The following is a 19,291-nucleotide window of genomic DNA, read 5'->3' as shown; positions in this document are numbered from 1 at the left end:
GATTCTGGACATTTACTCTCAAAGTGAGTTGTTATTGTGGTGTTGTGAGAGGAGAGATTTATTATTTGTAGATGTTTAAAAAGTAATTCTACAGATTCTTAGAAATATTATAAAGAAAGCAGTTCTGTTCAGTAGGTGTAGTAACTACATGGTTTGGTGTGTGTGTGTGTGTGTGTGTGTGTGTGTGTGTGTGTGTGTGTGTGTGTGTGTGTGTGTGTGTGTGTGTGTGTGGTTCCACAGCAGACAGTGATGAGGTTTACACAGAGGTGATGTACACATTCTCCCCTCAGCAGCTTTAAGACGAAACCCAGCTCGTTTCAACTTCTTCTGAATGATGGACACTGAACAGGAGAAATGATCTCTGTAATTAATCTGATTATTAGTGACTTCTCATTTAAACTATTTCCTAAAAAATCTTTTGTGTGAATCACTTTAATACTGAATTTGTACATTGTTGAGGTGGTACAGTGATGATGTGGAGTGAATTTAACTATTAAAGGAAAATTTATTTGAAAACAGTTTCTCAGTGTGTCGGTTTTCTCAGAAGTCAATCAACACTGAATCACCATATAAACACCTGCTCAAACAAACTGCCAGAACTGAAGGGAAATTATTATGTTTTCTAATAAATTTAAAACACATTAAAGTTCTTTAGTCATCGAGACTTTGTTCATTCCGCTCAGTTATTGTTACTGAACTCTTTATATTCCTCACTGGCACTGACTGGATCTGTGCAAAGTTGGCTTGTGCTGTGTTTTGTTGGTTTGTGTGGCAGTAATCAGACACAGATGAGAATTACAACACATTACCTGCCGGTTTGCCTCCTTCTTATTCATATCTTAATCTGGACCAGACCCCCACCATCACAGTACTGCATGTAGAAATATTAAATACACATGAACAAGACACATATAATACATTTCCATGTGATTCCAACATCCTACATGTTGTGCAGTGACAATCTGCACTCATTTTATTATATTTCATCACAGCTTTAGAAGACACTGTTCATGGGGGAGAATCTTAATAAAGTATGTATATATATATATATCATAATAAATATAATTCTATATTCTACTTTTGTTTAGTTACCTGGAACCTTCAGTGCATGTTATGTGGTTTTCCTGTAGCTAAAATGTTCAGTTTCTACATTCTGGTATTTTAAGAAGAGAGTTTCGATGCGTTCATTTATTCCAGTGGCTGTGAAATGGTGATGCTCACCTTCCTGTTCTTCTTCCATCTGATTTTGTGTGAATCAGACAGTAGGTTACAGTTGGGCGTTAAACACTAGACTGTGGTTCTCCTGTGGTTTACTTGAGCTGCTTCCTGATTCATTTACTTTTGAGACAAGAGTTATGATGCTTTCAGTTCATCCAGTGGCTGTGAAATGGCACTGCTGGTCCTCCTGCTGTTCTTCCATCTGATTCTGGACATTTACTCTCAAAGTGAGTTGTTATTGTGGTGTTGTGAGAGGAGAGATTTATTATTTGTAGATGTTTAAAAAGTAATTCTACAGATTCTTAGAAATATTATAAAGAAAGCAGTTCTGTTCAGTAGGTGTAGTAACTACATGGTTTGGTGGTGTGTGTGTGTGTGTGTGTGTGTGTGTGTGTGTGTGTGTGTGTGTGTGTGTGTGTGTGTGTGTGTGTGTGTGTGTGTAGATGTTCCTCAGCTGCATGTGTATCCTGAAGTTATCACACAGAGAGGATCAGTGCAGCTTCACTGTGCTGCTCCACACAATGTTAAAGTGTCTCAGTGTTATTTTTACCCAGAGAGAGACAGAACAAATATAAAACTCTCTCCATCATGTCGACTCTCACTTACTGGTTCTGAACTGATCATGTGGACACGACGCAGGTCTCCTGGAACATTTAATATCATATGTTACTACGCTTTGGATAATTCTGTTCGTACTCCTTCTCCTCACTCTCTCCCAGCTCCAGTCACAGTGCAGAGTAAGTGCTTTATTACAGTTGATGTTTGTATAAAATCCTGTTTGTATTTCACATATAACATTATTTACACTACAGACATGTCTTTATCAATTAACCTCTTTCTGTAATCTTATTTATTTATATATTTATATTTGATCTTTTTTCCATTTCTCTGCAGGTCAAAAACCAAAACTAAGTGTTGTTTATGATCATCAGTCTGATGAATTCAGATTTGTATGTGAAATACCAGAGTCAGAATCAGTAACTGCTGGTTTTAGGTGTGATCTCTACACTGGAGAAAATCCTCAGCCTTTTCCAATACAAACATCTCCTTTCAAAAAGAGAAACTCTGGGAAGGAAGTGTGTATGTTTATAGCACAGAGAAATGAAGTGTTTCATCGTCTACAGTCAGTAAAGAGTCGTGAAATGAGCTGTGATTATTCACTGATCTCTGATCTCACTGCTCGCTCTCTAATGAGTGATAAATACAGTCTGATGCGTAAGTTACACTCAATCACATGATCTTCATTTTGTAACTTTTAATTGTAATTGAACTTTTTTACATTTATTTTTCATCAGGTTTCTTTCCTTCACCAACACAGCCGTCCATCACCACTGAGAAATCTACTGCATGTGAGTTCAGTTTATTTTATTCGCTGCTGTTTTTATAAAATTTTTTGTTAACAGCAGTTCAGTTCCCAAAGCTCACACATCTAGAGGATAAAATAAAAAGGAATGTGTGACGTTCTGAATATCACAATTATGAATGAATTTACTTTTAACTTTCTAAGATCCTACCTGTGCACTTATATAGGTATTTTTTTATTTTTTTTTTTGCAGATCAGAAACCAATATTAAAAGTCAGTTATAATCATCAGTCTGATGAATTCAGATTTGTATGTGAAATTCCAGAGTCAGAATCAGTAACTGCTGGTTTTAGGTGTGATCTCTACACTGGAGAAAATCCTTAGCCTTATAAAAAAATATCCTCTCATAAGAGAAACTCTGGGAAGGAGGTGTGTGTGTTTATAGCACAGAGAAATGATGTGTTTCATCGTCTACAGTCAGTAAAGAGTCGTGAAATAAGCTGTGATTATTGTTTATTGTGTTTGTATTGTTTCTGTACTGTAACATCAGCATCCATCACTACAGAGACTCCTACAGCAGCTCCGTTTATTTCTCCATCTCCCTCTGTTTACTCATTTAAAATAATAAATGACTTTTATTATAATATTGTGTACTTTTCTTTCTTGCTTCTTCAGATCTTTCAACTCACCCACACACCACAAGATACACAACCACTAGTAAGTTTATTGTGTAGTAGTTCTGACCATGAGAAATTATATACAACAATGTAAACACAATCAGCCTTAATTTACATCTCTCACTGAAAATTACATTCATGTAACAGTTACTGCAAATCATTCAAGTTCACACACACACACACACACACACACACACACACACACACACACACACACACACACACACACACACACACACACACACAGTACTGTATAGGGCTGGAATGATGTTTTATCACCATTATGAGAATGTTGAAGACCTCTGTTCACACTCCTTCTCCTCACTCTCTCTGAGCTCCAGTCACAGTGCTGATTACGCTCTACACTACATCTACACATATACAACATCATCTTTATTACTGACTGCTTTAACTGAATTTATAATAAATCTGATGTATCTTCATTACTTACATTTTTATTCACTTTGCATTTCAGATTTACTTCCTGAAACAACAAAGCTGTTCATCACTCCAGAGAAATCCACTGCAGGTCAGACATTCATGTTCATTCAGTTAGACATGTTTTAATTTTACTTGGGTTATTTATATTAGTGTAAGTAACACAATTTTTCCTTTTTGAACAAACAATCAGCAGAATCCCTTCAAATTAACATCATTCTAAAACAGGTCGTCTCTCAGAGTTATGATCGTTTGTCCATTTTTATATGTTGCATTACGACAAAATTGACGATATCAATATTAATAAGAAACTAAAATAGTAAAAACATTTTGGTTTTCAGATTTGAAATGAGAGATGCCGTACTCTCCACAGGGTTCAGTTGTTTTGGTGTTAGAGCACATCATTTTCTCTGTGTTTTTGATGATTAAAAGCCCAATTTTTGCGCCCGTCCATGCGCCGCTGTCACATATGTATATACTGTATAGTTTATAGAGTACGGTACTGTAAATTACTTTGTTTTGCTGAATGATGTAGTGTAATTTGTTAAATTAATAACTAATTACAGTAAACTTCCACATACTGATCACTATGCTTTAAGACTCCTGGGTAGATTGGCCATGTCTTAATTTAAGGTAATTTCAAGTTACATTGGGGTCATAGGAACGCGTCTCCATCCTAAATAAGAGACTGCCTGTATATTATTAATCTCACATTTAGGAACCTACACTGTTTATTTTTAGCCTTTGTTTTTAACATCTTCTTGATTGGGATCCGTCCTAAAATGTTCTTTAAAAAAAAGAACTCTCTCATGTTCACATTTTAGTACATAAACACAGACCTGTATCTGAGTATTCAGGAATTTACCCAGTTAACAAAACACATTACTATACGCCTTTCTGAACATCATTATTGTTACATTTTTTTTAATCATTTTTCTAGAACAAAATCTGTATTTATAGAAACATTGATGTAAATATTCTTACAATTGACAAAAATGTTCTATCAAGAAAAATTCATAAAAACTATTAGAGATCCTGGTGGACTTTAAGGTCTTTTCTTTCTTGCTTCTTCAGGTCTTTCAACTCAACCAATCACCACAAGATACACAACCATTAGTAAGTTTATTGTGTAGTAGTTCTGAACATGAGAAATTATATCCAACATTTTAAACACAATCAGCCTTAATTTACATCTCTCACTGAAAATTACATTCATGTAACAGTTACTGCAAATCATTTAAGTTTACACACACACACACACACACACACACACACACACACACACACACACACACACACACACACACACACTGTATAGTGTTAATTTTGTCACCAGCATTATGAGAATGTCTATTAATTTATTACAATTATATCAATTATACCCTTAAAATTCTCTCCTGTAGCTATGAGTGCCACAGTTACACCTGATCATCATAATCAAAGCCTAACCACTACTGCTTACAGTGAGTTATTAAGTCTTCAGGCACACACACACACACACACACACACACACACACACACACACATACACACACTTTCTGCAATACACTAAATTTGTACAGTTTTTATATAATATAAACACAATCAGGTTAAATTTTAAGTTATATATTTGGTAATATATGTGCATTTTAATACATTCAGTATTGTAGTATTTTCCAGTGTAATTTCTGCAGATATGATGAATAATTATTGTGTTTTTATAAGTTTTTTTTGTTTGTTTTTTTACATGTATTTGCTTTTTATTTTGTTAGACTTATCCATTACTTCATCAGCCGGACACAGAACTTCTCTCAGAGGTTAGTTCATTTCTTCAGCCATCACTTAAGAAATAAGAATCTTCACTTTCACGATTCCCTTTTTATTGTATATTAATGGTAATTCTCTCTGTATGTTCATCTGAATTTCCTGGTTCTGATGTAGACACCACAGACTGCCCAACAATAAGTGACTAACAATTCACATTTGTTTATGACATAGCTACATATTAATAATCTGGCCATGTTTAGCCAATGAAACAGACATGCTTTTATAGTGGTAGCTCAGTGTTTACTGTGTTGGACTTTGTGGAGGTTGTGAGAGCAAATCCCAGCATCACCAACTTACCACTGCTGAGCACCTGTGCAAGCCATTAACCTTCAACTGATCAGTTGTATAAAAAAAACAACATTATAATTCGCTATGGATTAATACATCTGGCAAACGGCAAAAATGTCATTACATTACATCAATTATATCCCTGTAACAGCATGATAGTGATTTATTCTTCACTGTACACAGCAACCATATAAACTATAAATAATAATGTGATTTTTTTTCAGGATCACTGATTGTCCTTTTGCCTCCAGTCGTCGGTGTTGTACTGGCTGGACTGATCAGCATCTCTCTCTGCATGTTCATCAGTAAGACTTTAGATTCATTTTCCAGTTTCACTATTGTGTAGGTAAATAGGATATTAATTGGTCTTTTTTTTCCCTTTTTTTTTAGGAAAACAGAAAGTTAAGAGGTTAGAAATGTATTGTGTTCAAATTAATAATATCAGTTTACACACAGGGTTTAACTGTTTGAAGCAACTAACGGTGTTTCTATGGCTTTTATTTCCCTCTAAGACATAATTATTTGACCAGTGATGATCAGGGTGCGTTTATCAATTTCTTTCTTGTCTAGAAAATTCCAAAATACAGTACAAACTATTTTCTATTGAGCCTGGGTAAATATTCAGTATTGATTTATTTCTTTTTCCCCAGGAGGCATGCTTTCAATGCTGAATATGAACACAGTAAGTAGCATTTATGTCATTATTATAGTAATCATGCATCAGCTAAAATAGATTCTTGGGTAAAAAATGAATTTTCTCCGATGTTTAGTCCAATTCAGAAGCTGCTGGACCTTATACTGTGATCAGCTCAGTACTTTTACCATCCCTGTCTTTGGGTAAATTATGCAGCACAAACTCATTCACAAACACATAAACTGCTTTAAAACACATAGATTGAGGAAACGTGAGGGACAAACATACACTTATGTACACTTATTCTTATTCATTCTTTTATACCACATTACCTGTGTAAAGCTGCTTTGAGACCATGTCCAACATTAAAAGCAGTATACAGATAAAAATAAATTAAATTGAACTGTAGCAAAAATAAAAGATGTTTTTTTTTTAAATAAGGAAGTAGGGTAGAAAAAAATTGTGAGAAAATTCGGGTAAAAAAAAACTGTGAGGCACGCAATGGTTTGACTGTGGTGTTAAATAAACCAACAAAAAGTTTCAAGTCAGAAAGATAATGATTATACATCAAGCAGTCGCTGGCACATGGATAAAGGGCTTTGTTTCTTTGTAACCTGGTTTTCATAGTGAGAAGTAATTCAATCAGCCATTGCTGCACTTCCTAACAAGATGTGACAACAATGAGAACGCTTTTGAGTCACAGTAATCAACTGTACATTAAATGTGGCAAAATACTGTTTTTTTTTCCTTCAGAAAGAAAGTGACTCCACATCCATTACAAAATTTCTTAAGAGTTATTCAACTGGTGTTTGTTACTCAGCTGCAACCACAACTGTGTCAACATATTAGTGTGAGAATAATAGTTAATGAGGGTTAATTAATTATTATTGTTCCTGCATATATCAAGATAAGGAGTGGGCTTTGAACTGAGCCTTGAGGAACACAAGGCTTTACTTTGATTGGATAAAAGATTTCACAGGTAACATAAAAAACCTAATACCAGTCAATCAGACATAGAAATTGTACAAAACTACATGTACAGTCTGATCACCAATGCTCTAGTTTCATGACAATTTTTCTCAAAAAACTCCCACATTCAAATCCCAAATTTCAGAAACCAGATGACAAATATGCAAACGATTTAAAAGATTCGTGCATTTAATTGCACTTGCATATCATTATGCTTTAACTTTCAGATGAGGGTTAAATTATAGGGTTAGGGTTGGTATAGTAGCTCATTGAAGAGGGTCGTGTAGCCAAAAAAATACCTTTGTGAATCATTTGATATTACGTACATGTTACTATAAGATGACATTAACCTTCCAAATAATGTGAATTTTCAGACACCGGCAGAGACACAAAAGAAGATTCTAAGCAAAAAGAGGTGAGCAACAGTTTTTAATGCAAACTGGATAAAGTGTTGCACTTCTTTGGGGTTTGAATATTACAGCATTTCATTGCTTTCTTAGCAACAGTTTTACAAAACAGTCTGGTTTTATTAGACAATTGCTGACATGGTACTGTTTTGTTTGGATGCTTTCAGGACGATGTGTATCACATGTACTGCACCATCGCTGACATTTAGGTGGTCAACAAAAACAAAAATGAAGTGTACAGCCAGCTGCAGATGCACTGATGCAAATTATAGCTTTCTTTTATTGCTTTTATTTTCATGCAGTGCATGGCTTATTTTAATACTCTGCTTTGGATCTGTAAATAAAACTGACTGCTGTGTGGTCCTGTGAGAAATGCTAAGACAAAGCAGTGGTTTGGCAAGTGAGTAGCTGTTGCAGGAAGTAGAGAAAGCCACGAAAAAGTACACAGACTCTCAGGCCTACTCAGTCTCAGAGATACAGAAAGAGATGTGAGCTTGTGTGGTCAAGCTACAAACAGCAGTAGCAGCACCATTTCAGTTTCCTTAACCTCTGTTAATCTTCTTAACCATATTTCATCTGCTTAATCATGTTTAACAGTTCCTACATAATTCTATTTTCATAAATTTCTTGTTTTTTTGTTTGTTGACTTGTGCAAAGAAACCAAAACAATGCAACATCAAAGCTGAACATTCAGTCAGAAAAACTCTCAGCTCTCTAATGAATGACTAAACAACATAAATACGTTAGCTAACGAGGTCCAGGCATTCTTCATCAGCTCCCTTCCAGACTCCTTCTTTCAGTGCAAAACCTGTAGCTAAGCCACGCCCACTGCTACAGCTGACTGGAGGCAGTAGTTCTGGTCCATTTATATAATTTCTTTTACTCTTATTAAATGGAGTCTGAACATAATATTGGTCCCTGTTCATGTGACCTGAACTGCACTGAGGGGCTTTTGGTTGTTTTTAAACTTGAAGTTAGAAGTTATCTAAACAGTAGAATGATCTGATAAAATACCAGAGTTTGGATCTAATAAAGCTCTATAAATATACATAAAGAACATAATGATATACACAGAGTGTTTTTAGCAGGTCCTGAGTCCTGAGGTCCTTTAGCAGGACTGCGGTCCTGAGTCATGGTTCTGAAAGTTGTTATTTTAAAAAATACAGAAATGTGTTGTGAAATATGTTGTGCTTCTGCTTTCATTTGACTGGTTCACATGGGCACATACACACTGACCCATCCCCGTTAACAATCACATTTACATGGAAAACGCACTTTAGCACTCTGTGACACACAATTTCGATGACATCAGTGTGACAAGCACTCTCGTTTCTCCTTGTTATTTCTGTTCCTTATTACTTTTTTATAAACCTTATCAAACGGTGGGAATGTAAACAGCTATGTGGTGTGTGACAAATAAAACAGTTTCATGTGCACCATCTGAAACATAACAACAAAAGTCTGGTTTAAAAAAACAAGTGACAAAGTGACATTTTCTGTGTGAACTATAACACCACAGCACATACGCTGTCCTGAAACATATTTTATCATTTTTATTTATCTACCTTTTTTTTTTTTTTAATCCTTAATTCTATTCATTTTATGCTCAAATGCCGGACAAACATAAAAAGCATTTCACTGCATATTGTACTCTGTATGTATGCGACAAATAAAATTTTATTTGATTTTGACACTGTTTTTATTCAATATATTTTCCATTTTTTATTTGTTTGTTTGTGAGTTGTTTGATTAGCTGCGTATTTGTTTGTTCATTTTAATACTTTTTACTTTAATTCATCTAATAATGTTACTTTCATTTATTTTCATTTATTTGATCTCACAAAAGCGCATTTTGCCTCAGTGATTCATCTGCACCCATCAAGACTTCAAGATACCCCCCCCCAAAAAAAATAAATCCCCAAATGAAGACCAAATATCAGACCGCTGATGGAAAATATGCTTTTATTTACAATAAATGGCTTTGTTTCTTTTTGAGGTAAAGTTTGAATCATTTAAAAGACATTTTCTTTAGTTTTTTATTTAACGCAGGCATTCTTGTGCAATTCATCATAATTAAAAATCATTGTTCTGTAGGATATCTCATACAGTTTTCTCACTTCATGCATGTTTATTTCAATTAATCAAATAAAATATTTTCACGGGCAGACGAATGGGAATGAATCCGACTTTTTTTTTTTCAGTTGCCCAGAAACAGTGGATAATTACATTTTGAAAGAACAAAAAGCAGTGATTCGTTATAAGCGTGCTCGTGTCCCACATGACCCGGGAATCATGGCTCAGATTCAGAACAAAACCTCCACATGGTCGTGTCCCAAACGCTATTTCACAAATTCACAAGTACATATTATTATTTTTATCCCAAACCAGAGCAAACAAAAGGCATCCTTCAGCTGCGAGTCTGTTACCGTCAGCATACATTAAATGTAATGCTTAGAAACCGTTTACACCTAAATCTAAAATTCAAATAAATGGGTCATGTAATACAGCAGAAAGTTAGCCATGTTTAGCGTCCTTGTGCTGCTTATAAACTGCTAATTTGGCAGCAGGCTGCTAGCTAGCAAAATGGCTGCCACAGCACAGGGCTAGTTTGGATTTATTAAAAGCAACGTCTATACACACACTATACGAACTGGATTTTTTTCAAGATCTCATTAGAATGAAGTCTAAGAAAGGCCCTCCTAGCATTTGTGTCATGCCACTTTTTCCCCAACACTCCCCTTACACCCAGACTTTCTCAAAGGTCATATAAAGGTCACTGAACCTTTAAAGTGTCAGCAGGTTTAATTTTCTTAAGTCCTAAAAATTTGTTTTATTGTTTCTGTCAGCAAGCTGCATTTGAACTGTTGTTTTAGTTTTCACCCCCCCCCCCCCCATTTAGCATTAGCTGTTAGCGAGGATGATCCTTTTGAATGGCTGGAAGGTCGAAGGTCACATCAGGCGTCACCTGGAAATGAGGATGATCAGGAGGGGAATCAGAGCGGCAGTTAGCGTGGGAGTAAGGCCCGCGGCTGAGCCACACTCCATGGCGTTTTCCTGCATGGACACACACACACACACACACACACACACACACACACACACACACACACACACACACACACACACACACACACACACACACATTTCACATGCTCAGGCTTTGTGTGCACCAACATTTGGTCAATTAAGAAAAGTGTTGCAATAACAAAATAGAAAAAAATACTACACAAGATTCCATACCTCAGAATGGAAGGGGTGACAGGAATCAGGACGTTTACGATCCTTCTGAAATTTTAGCATCTCACACTTCAGGGACTCATTGTGTGTTTAGAGGTTAAAGCATATAAACTTTCACACACTGTGTGTGTGTGTGTGTGTGTGTGTGTGTGTGTGTGTGTGTGTGTTATTTTTCATTTCTAAAAAAAGACAGATATATAACAGAGCTTGAATATCATTTCTAACACCAGCTAGTCTAAACTCCGCTAACACCAGCTAGCTCGCTAAGAACAGCCTTCAAAAGGTCACATAATTTTCAATGAACCTCAATTTCATCATTAAAACACTACTTACACCTGAATGCATATATTTTTCCTGTGATATCGCTGTAATAAATTATATCTGATATTATTAAGATCTAGCTAGCTAATTTAATAGCCAGTTAGCTACTTTCCTGTTTAGCTAACAGGGAAAAGCGACTCAGATAAGCAGACACTAAGGATTTCTAAGTGTTTCAGCAGGACCTTGCGATTCTAACGTGTGTCTTGTGGTTCTGTTGTTTAAAATGTTTGTATTGTGTTGTCTCTTTCCTCTGTTTCAGATTCTGTGTGCAATGCAGCACTTTTTCCTATTTTACTGCCAAACCTTGTTGTGTTTTAATCAGAGATGTATGTGAAAACATAAAATAAAATAAAACTAATAACAACTGCACAACTGTACAAATAAAAACTACTGCACATCATATAGCTTCTGATGGGTGAGGAACTGATTCTGCTCAGGTTGGAATCAAGATATAAAACATGTTCATGCTAAGAATAGCTTAAGCACTCAGACTTCCTGTATATCTAATTACAGCAGAGGTAAGAGTTTACAAATCACACTTCTATTCATATAAACACAAAATCAACCTGAGTTTGTTTTAGCTACGTTGTCCTTAATCTTTTTCCTACACGTGTCACTGAGCTGTTTTTGCTGAAAAAGTTACCAATTAGTGGATCTTTTCTGTATTTTTGGACAAAGCGTGTTGATTGTGGCTTCAGGGACACGCTGAAAATATGAATAATGTCGAGCTGAATGCTGCTGATAAGTTGTGAAGGATATAAATGATCTCGACGGGCTCCATGGAAACAGGAGGGGTAGAGCTACAGTCACACTTGTTCTCTACAACGACCATGAAGAGGTTACTGCTGGGGATCTGCTGTATCACAAACGTCCTGAAAGAAAAAGATAGAAAAGTGATATCATTTATACCGAGCAGATCATAGTTAGGGGCCTTGGTGAAGGGTCCAACAGTTGCAAATGGCAATCAGAAGACAATTTAACCACTGATCTAACACCTCCAAAAGGACAAAAAGAGAGACATAGAGACCGAGGACCCAAGAGGCACATACTCGTTACTTTCCAACATTTCATCTTAACAAAATATATCCTCACACTCCCCTTTTTTTTTATTTTACACTCGTCCTTGCAAATCTTGAGCACAAATTGGTGACTTGATCAGGCCTGGGGTGCAGTCAGCGTTCCAATTTAAAAAGGTGTTTAATAGGGGTTGAGTTTAGAGCTCTATAGAAGAAGATCTTTCACTCCAACCCATGCAAAGCATATCTTCATGGAGTTTGATTTGTTCACAGGGGTATTGTCATGCAGGAACAGGTTTGGTCTCCCAGTTCACGTGAAGGGAAAATTTAATGCTAATGCATCCAAATACACCTGTGCAATTGTGTGCCAGTTTGAAAAAGAACACATATGGCTGGGAAAGTCAGGTGTCCCAATACTTTATCCATATAGTGTATTTTTATATCCATTAACTTAGTAAAGAAATAAAGTGTTACAGAGTAAAACAGAAGATATTACAGAAGAAGTACTTCTCAGATGTAAGTTGGTCCATGCTGTTCCTGAATGTGTGCTGCACCTCTTTATAATCACTGAACACTCTTTTATTAAAACAGCACATCAGGATGACAACCCAAACAACCTTCAAGGTTCTGATAAGAGCGTTTTCTCCCAGAAACGGTGCAGCACTTCACGTCTCGGTGCTTACATGTGCACGTCTCTCTGCGTCTCAATAAACCCAGGGCTCTCTTTTGTGCGAGAGACTATGTATACATGTGTGTATATATGTGTGTGCATGCATGCGTGAGAATGTGCATATGTGTGTGTGTGTGTGAGTATATGTGTGTGCATGCATGCGTGAGAATGTGCATGTGTGTGTGTGTGTGTGTGTGTGTGAGTATATGTGTGACAATGAATGTGTGAGAATGTGTATAGATAAAATAAGATATACCTTTATTCGTCCCACAGGGGGGAAATTCCTGTTACAGCAGCAAAGAAAAGAAATGTGCAGAAATATAAAAAGAAAAAAAACGTATGCGTGTGTGTGCGCGTGTGTATGTGTGTGCCTGCATGCGTTAGAATGTGTATGGGTGTGTGTACTTATGTTTGACTCAGAAAGCCTGTATTGTGAGACATCGTTGTGAAAGGAACTGAGAGCTCGAAGTGCAAGTTATTACCCACATTAACATTTCAACTCTTAACTGAAACCACAGACACTCTTCATCAGCAGCTCATTTCACACTAAGAAACTGCAAGACGTAACTCTATGCTACACGTCTCACGGCCAGTTCCCACCAACCAAGCAGCTACTACACTAGTGCAAGATATCACATCACTGGATGGCATCAGGTAATAAAAGTCAAATAAATAGATGAATAGTCAAAAATAAAATAAATAAATAAATAAATAACATTAAATGGACATCAATAAAACAAGACAAATGACAGTTAAAAAAATGGGGGTGGGTATAAACGTTTAGCCGAGCTCTGGTGCAGAGTACAATTCTTTTTCACTTAAGAAACAAAGAGCTTCTCCACAACACCACACAGTCTCAAACATCTTCAGATCCCCCATACTCTTGTAAAAGTTAAAATCAACAACAATCCTGGATTTTGTAAGTCTGGAGAAGATTCTAATGGCATCACAGTCAGTGTTTTGAACCATTTTGTTTTTTCTGCTCAGGTATATTGCCATTTTAGCTTGACCAAAAGAGAGAGAGAGAGAGAGAGAGAGAGAGAGAGATAGTTCATTATGGTAAAGGTGTTGCATCTTAACTATTAATGATACAGCATGGTCTCTGTTAGGTCTCTCACTTTCTCTCTAACACACACACACACACACACACACACACACACACACACACACACACACACACACACACACACACACACAGAGTTGGGTTAAGCAGAATAACCATAAACCATAATCCTATTCTCAATCTCAACCTCAACCACACACTGGGGGAAAAGAATGAGCTGTACTTCACCAAAATTTCTGCAATGCAAATTACATCAATGAAAACACACACACACACATACACACACACACACACACACACACACACACACACACACACACACACACACATACATACACACACACACCTGAGACATCCGTCGCAGTCGATGCTGCCAGCCGTCTCTTTGATGGTGCGCTCAGAGACAAACACCGGATACTCCATATCACATGGCACCATCATCGCCCTCCTGTGCACCCTGTCAGCTGTAACACACACACACACACACACACACACACACACACACACACACACACACACACACACACACACACACAAACAATCATAAATCCATCCTAATAACTATACAAACTGCATTAATCCTTCAAAGCCATAAGGAACTCAATACCGCAATCACCTTTTGCTCTCGAGTCCCAACTCCACCAGCTGTAGAGGTTAAACTCTAGCAGGAATCTGTAACACACACACACACACACACACACACACACACACACACACACACACACACATAAAGATTACACATCACGTATAACTGGCAGATTTTGAAGCTTTACTTACAGGATAATTTCACTGATGAGCCACTTCAAAGCAGAGAAGGGCTAAAGAAAAAAAAAAAAAACGAGAAACTCACATTACTTTATTATATACAGTATATCATTTTTTATTACTTTACCAACCCTATGTTTTAAAATGTATGAACTTATATATTGCATAAATTGAACATCAAGTATTTGCTGGAGATGTAATCGACACAAATACAACACAATGGTATTATTTGAATTGAACTGATAACTGGATCTTCTCATGTAGACCATGTGGTGGAAATACAAGGTGAAGACCCACTGGTGAAAATAATATCAGCTGATCTGCTGATTACCGTTACCACACTAATATTCACAGTCATGTTCATACTCACATTCAGTAAAGTGCGTGCACTGTCACTGCTGCCTACATACTCCTTACACAGAGCCTGATAATCATACAGAGTAATCCTGCAAAACACACACACACACACACACACACACACACACACACACACACACACACACACACACACACACACACACAGTAAAACAAATTGATCTGATAATATACACACAACATTTTTTTTGAAACTGATCATCTAATAAACTGTAAGCTTTATACTCTATTATGTACCTCTATACAGATGTGTGTATGTGTGTGTGTGTGTGTGTGTGTGTGTGTGTGTGTGTGTGTGTGTGTGTGTGTGTGTGTGTGCCTGCACTCTGACCGTTTAAAAGAGCCCATCAGGAGCAGTTTGTTCATGACGGCCCCCTCCACCTCTCCAAAGAACAACCTCGTCTGTGAACAGACAGGAAGTGATGTCAGAACCTTTTGGAAGCAGTCACAGCTGTTATAAACATGTTAATATGCAGCAGAGTGAATAGCTAGAAACATAAGCATTGTCTCAGTTTGGTTAAGATGAAGAAATAATGGCGAATATGGCATAGAAATTTGTAAAAATCTTGCTCAGTGCTGGCAGGGGTGCCAATATTTTGTGCCAAACAATAAGACATTCATTCCAGGACCAACCTGAGAATAATCCTCAGACACCAGGATGATGCCGTTGTTGTCAATAAGGTAGCATTTAATATCCTGATATAAAAGTGAGAGAGGGAGGAGAGAGTAGAAAGTGATAAAGAGAGACACACATACAGATAGAGAGAGAGGGGGGGGGGGGAGATCTGCATAAATACAAATTCAAATAGGAAGTGTCTCATGGAGGTACACAGGAATCTGAGTGGGACTAAAAGTGAGCTGCTGTCTCACTGTGAACATCATGTGAAACCTGAATAAAACCACCTGTCTGTGTGTGTGTGTGTGTGTGTGTGTGTGTGTGTGTGTGTGTGTGTGTGTGTGTGTGTGTGTGTGTGTGTGTGTGTGTGTGTGTGTTTGTGTGTGTGAGCAGGAGAGGCAGAAAAGGAGGGATGATTGAATAAAAGAGAAGGAGGGAGAGAGAGAGAGAGAAAGAGAGAGAGAAAGAGAGAGAGGTTACCTCATTGTCACAGCTGATGCTGCATTTCCCGTCCAGGGCGTTACACTGTGAAGAACGAAGGATCAGATGATTAAAGCTCATCTTCTCTCAGCATCTTCACACCTTCACTGTACACTGTTCCACTTTTCAGTGAATATTAATGTTAATAATCTGTAATACAGTCTGTAATATTCTGTGGTAATGAGTCATGCCTGCTATAATCAGATCCCGAGAGCTTCACGAGTACGAACGAGCATTTAGTTTTTAACATCTCACCTGTCGACTCGCTGTCCAAAACTTCCTCTGAAAGAATTCCAGTTTCATCTGAATCCCAACAGCTGTGTGAGCACATACAAATATCACAAATATTATCCTCAAATTTACCTCAAACCTAATTATTTAATTACAATTTAAACATTTATAAAATAAAATCTAATGTTAAAATTGTATGTGAAATCATTATGAAGTGTGTATGAAGTAATTATGAAGCTTATATGAAGTTCATATGATGCCCATATAAAGTCATTATAAAATGTAAAAAAAAATCACTTACAGGCCACTATAGGAGACTTCCTGTCATCCTGGAGCTGGATAGCAGTGCTGGCTAATACCACACTTTTATTATCCTGTGCTAAAACACACACACACACACACACACACACACACACACACACACACACACACACACACACACTACATTACACAAACCATTATGAGAAATAAACATAAGAATCATACTCAATTTCCTTTCCAAACACTAGGTGGAACCAGATTACTCTGTGTGTGTGTGTGTGTGTGTGTGTGTGTGTGTGTGTGTGTGTGTGTGTGTGTGTGTGTGTGTGTGTGTGTGTGTGTGTGTCCTACCTGCACTAAAAGGAATGGAGTAGACAAATGTTCCGGGTACTTGCTCAGCCGCTCTCTTATACCACAGGGGAAAGTGATCCGCATTAAAGACGCCCTCGTTATCCTCCCCCCTCAGCAGATTCCTTCATACACACACACACACACACACACACACACACACACACACACACACACACACACACACACACACACACACACACCATTTTAATATTAACTTTAATGATATCTCCATCATCTACACTAAATAGTTCATTATCTGGACAAATTCTAAACAGCAATCTGTTTTCTGATTGGCTGCTTATGGTTTGGTTTAACTCACTGATTGGTCAGCTGCTCTGGGACGACAAACAGGTTGGTTCTGGAGAGACCAGTGCGAGTGCCGAGGAAAGCGATCTCCACTCCTTTATCAGGATTTCTGAGTGTGAGGGGAAAAAACACAAATTCATAGAATTCATTTAAAATGATGAAGTTTAAAACCAAAGGCTTTAATTACATTTGATATTGTTGCAACAAATGAACTTTGTCATGATGCTAAAACTTTGTTTGCATGGCCACATTTTCATGATATATTCATGTATACACTGCTAGAATTCTGGGTTAATATTTAAATATATTTTACAAATAACAGTCGACTCCGAATGTAAAACGGACACCTGCGTAGATGTTGAACTTGTCAACTGTATTTCTGTAGAATGTGTTTATAAATTATTCAGTAAAATGTGTATATGTATAAATGAATCTGTAAATCTTTTGGTTCCGTCCTGTCAGAGAGGTTATGATAACACCAGAATTATGAGTAGAGTTGTGTGGTGTATGTTTACGAAAAAACCTACAGAGTGTTGTAAAGGACCCAAAACCACTTTTGGTTTGCTTCAGTGATAAAAAGTTGAGAGAAACTCCAAAAGACATTGGTGAAATTTTCCTCAGTTTTATGATCTTTTATTGTTAAGGACAGAATGAAAGACCTGTCCTTGGACTAACTGCGTTACTCAAATGCACTAAAAATGAAGTCGTTTGAAAGTGTAATTATTCCTTTAACAGTGATAAAGAAGACAGGAAGTGGAGGGGTGTTCGAGAAGATGTCATGAAGAATGACTTACTCTGACTTGTTGAGAGCAAGGCCGGTCCAGTAGGTCTTGAGCGGAGCTGTGATCACTGCATCAAACAGAACCTGCTGGATCAGCTCTCTGTCACCTACGGCAAGTCAGAGGTGACATTCACAAATTACACAGTGTATAACGAGGATGAGGTACAGATCACTGAGGCGAATTACAAACACCTTCTGTGACATCAGCGTATCCAGAGACAATCACCATAATACAGGTGACCAGGGAGCTTTAGGTTTTTATAAAGTGCTTTATTTTCAGCTTGTTGTAACACAAGATAAAACGATTACTGCATTTCAGGACAAAACTCTCTATTTTCCTTATTACATTTTGAAACATCACTACATTTTACTATAAAAATATATTTTATAAGTCATGCAGGTATACACACACACACACACACACACACACACACACACACACACACACACACACACACACACACACACAGGCTTTAAGCAGTTTTGGTTTGTGGTCTCACACTTGAGATGTGGTTTGCGGCCAGTCAGGTAGAGTTTGATGGCCTGAACCTGCGAGAGGTAGCGATGCTCGTGATGCTCGTCGGTGTTGCAGTACGTCCTGCAGACAGCAAACTTTAGCGTGTCTTACAGCTCCAGCAAAAAAAACATTGGAGGCGAAAATCTAAATCAGACTCTGTGACAATGAAAGTGACCGGGCACCTTTACAACTGAGTAATTAATCACCTCACATAAAAACACACGGGAACAATAGAAGGACAGTAACATCCTCACTCTCTTCATGGTGAAGGACAAACCGCTGTGAGTGTGTGTTTAATACACTCGTTAGCTAACACTGCAGTGCTGGAGGTCCTTCAGGAGTTTGAGAAGTTAAATCGAGTTGGTGCAGACGTTAAATCAGATCACCTAATCCTCCACCTGACCATATTGCTTTACATAACTGGTACAGTTAGCTTAATATTTGCAAGATTGCTAGCAAATGTTTTCTTGCTAACCATTATGATAGTTAATAATGTAATGTAACCTGCTAGTCAATTGAAATATTAGACAACCCTAATCTTGTCTAGCGAATTTCGCTTCT

The 19,291-nt window shown here is 37.2% G+C and overlaps 2 protein-coding genes and 1 long non-coding RNA gene across 3 annotated transcripts in view; 2 read left to right on the top strand and 1 right to left on the bottom strand.

The window, feature by feature from the left end:
- The window catches only part of LOC310721823 (uncharacterized protein), a 34,351-nt gene extending 24,920 nt beyond the window's left edge, over positions 1-9,431 (top strand). The window contains exons 8-18 of the mRNA XM_083533823.1: positions 3,674-3,727; positions 4,711-4,752; positions 5,040-5,099; positions 5,388-5,432; positions 5,955-6,035; positions 6,121-6,139; positions 6,243-6,271; positions 6,381-6,412; positions 6,501-6,567; positions 7,708-7,748; positions 7,908-9,431. Of these exons, the coding sequence (XP_083389949.1) occupies positions 3,674-3,727; positions 4,711-4,752; positions 5,040-5,099; positions 5,388-5,432; positions 5,955-6,035; positions 6,121-6,139; positions 6,243-6,271; positions 6,381-6,412; positions 6,501-6,567; positions 7,708-7,748; positions 7,908-7,949 (512 nt within the window). The 3' untranslated portion in view covers positions 7,950-9,431. The remainder of the gene's footprint in view (positions 1-3,673; positions 3,728-4,710; positions 4,753-5,039; positions 5,100-5,387; positions 5,433-5,954; positions 6,036-6,120; positions 6,140-6,242; positions 6,272-6,380; positions 6,413-6,500; positions 6,568-7,707; positions 7,749-7,907) is intronic.
- On the top strand, positions 1,278-2,574 carry LOC310721843. Its single transcript, XR_014532205.1, has 4 exons — positions 1,278-1,445; positions 1,662-1,955; positions 2,113-2,433; positions 2,514-2,574. It is a non-coding gene; the product is annotated as an uncharacterized lncRNA (long non-coding RNA).
- Positions 9,432-10,040: 609 nt separating the features above from the next.
- The window catches only part of cacna2d3 (calcium channel, voltage dependent, alpha2/delta subunit 3), a 41,314-nt gene continuing 32,063 nt past the window's right edge, over positions 10,041-19,291 (bottom strand). The window contains exons 23-38 of the mRNA XM_083533875.1: positions 18,714-18,811; positions 18,227-18,320; positions 17,446-17,541; positions 17,127-17,248; positions 16,816-16,893; positions 16,539-16,600; positions 16,284-16,328; positions 15,821-15,883; positions 15,519-15,589; positions 15,183-15,258; positions 14,825-14,865; positions 14,664-14,719; positions 14,394-14,511; positions 12,056-12,170; positions 10,981-11,061; positions 10,041-10,794 (exon numbers count right to left, since the gene is read on the bottom strand). Coding sequence (XP_083390001.1) covers positions 10,702-10,794; positions 10,981-11,061; positions 12,056-12,170; positions 14,394-14,511; positions 14,664-14,719; positions 14,825-14,865; positions 15,183-15,258; positions 15,519-15,589; positions 15,821-15,883; positions 16,284-16,328; positions 16,539-16,600; positions 16,816-16,893; positions 17,127-17,248; positions 17,446-17,541; positions 18,227-18,320; positions 18,714-18,811 — 1,309 coding nt within the window. The 3' untranslated portion in view covers positions 10,041-10,701. The remainder of the gene's footprint in view (positions 10,795-10,980; positions 11,062-12,055; positions 12,171-14,393; positions 14,512-14,663; positions 14,720-14,824; positions 14,866-15,182; positions 15,259-15,518; positions 15,590-15,820; positions 15,884-16,283; positions 16,329-16,538; positions 16,601-16,815; positions 16,894-17,126; positions 17,249-17,445; positions 17,542-18,226; positions 18,321-18,713; positions 18,812-19,291) is intronic.

Source organism: Silurus aristotelis, assembly GCF_946808225.1.
Source record: "Silurus aristotelis genome assembly, chromosome: 28".
In the NCBI taxonomy this organism is placed as follows: domain Eukaryota; kingdom Metazoa; phylum Chordata; class Actinopteri; order Siluriformes; family Siluridae; genus Silurus; species Silurus aristotelis.
This window is presented reverse-complemented; position numbering and strand designations above follow the sequence as displayed.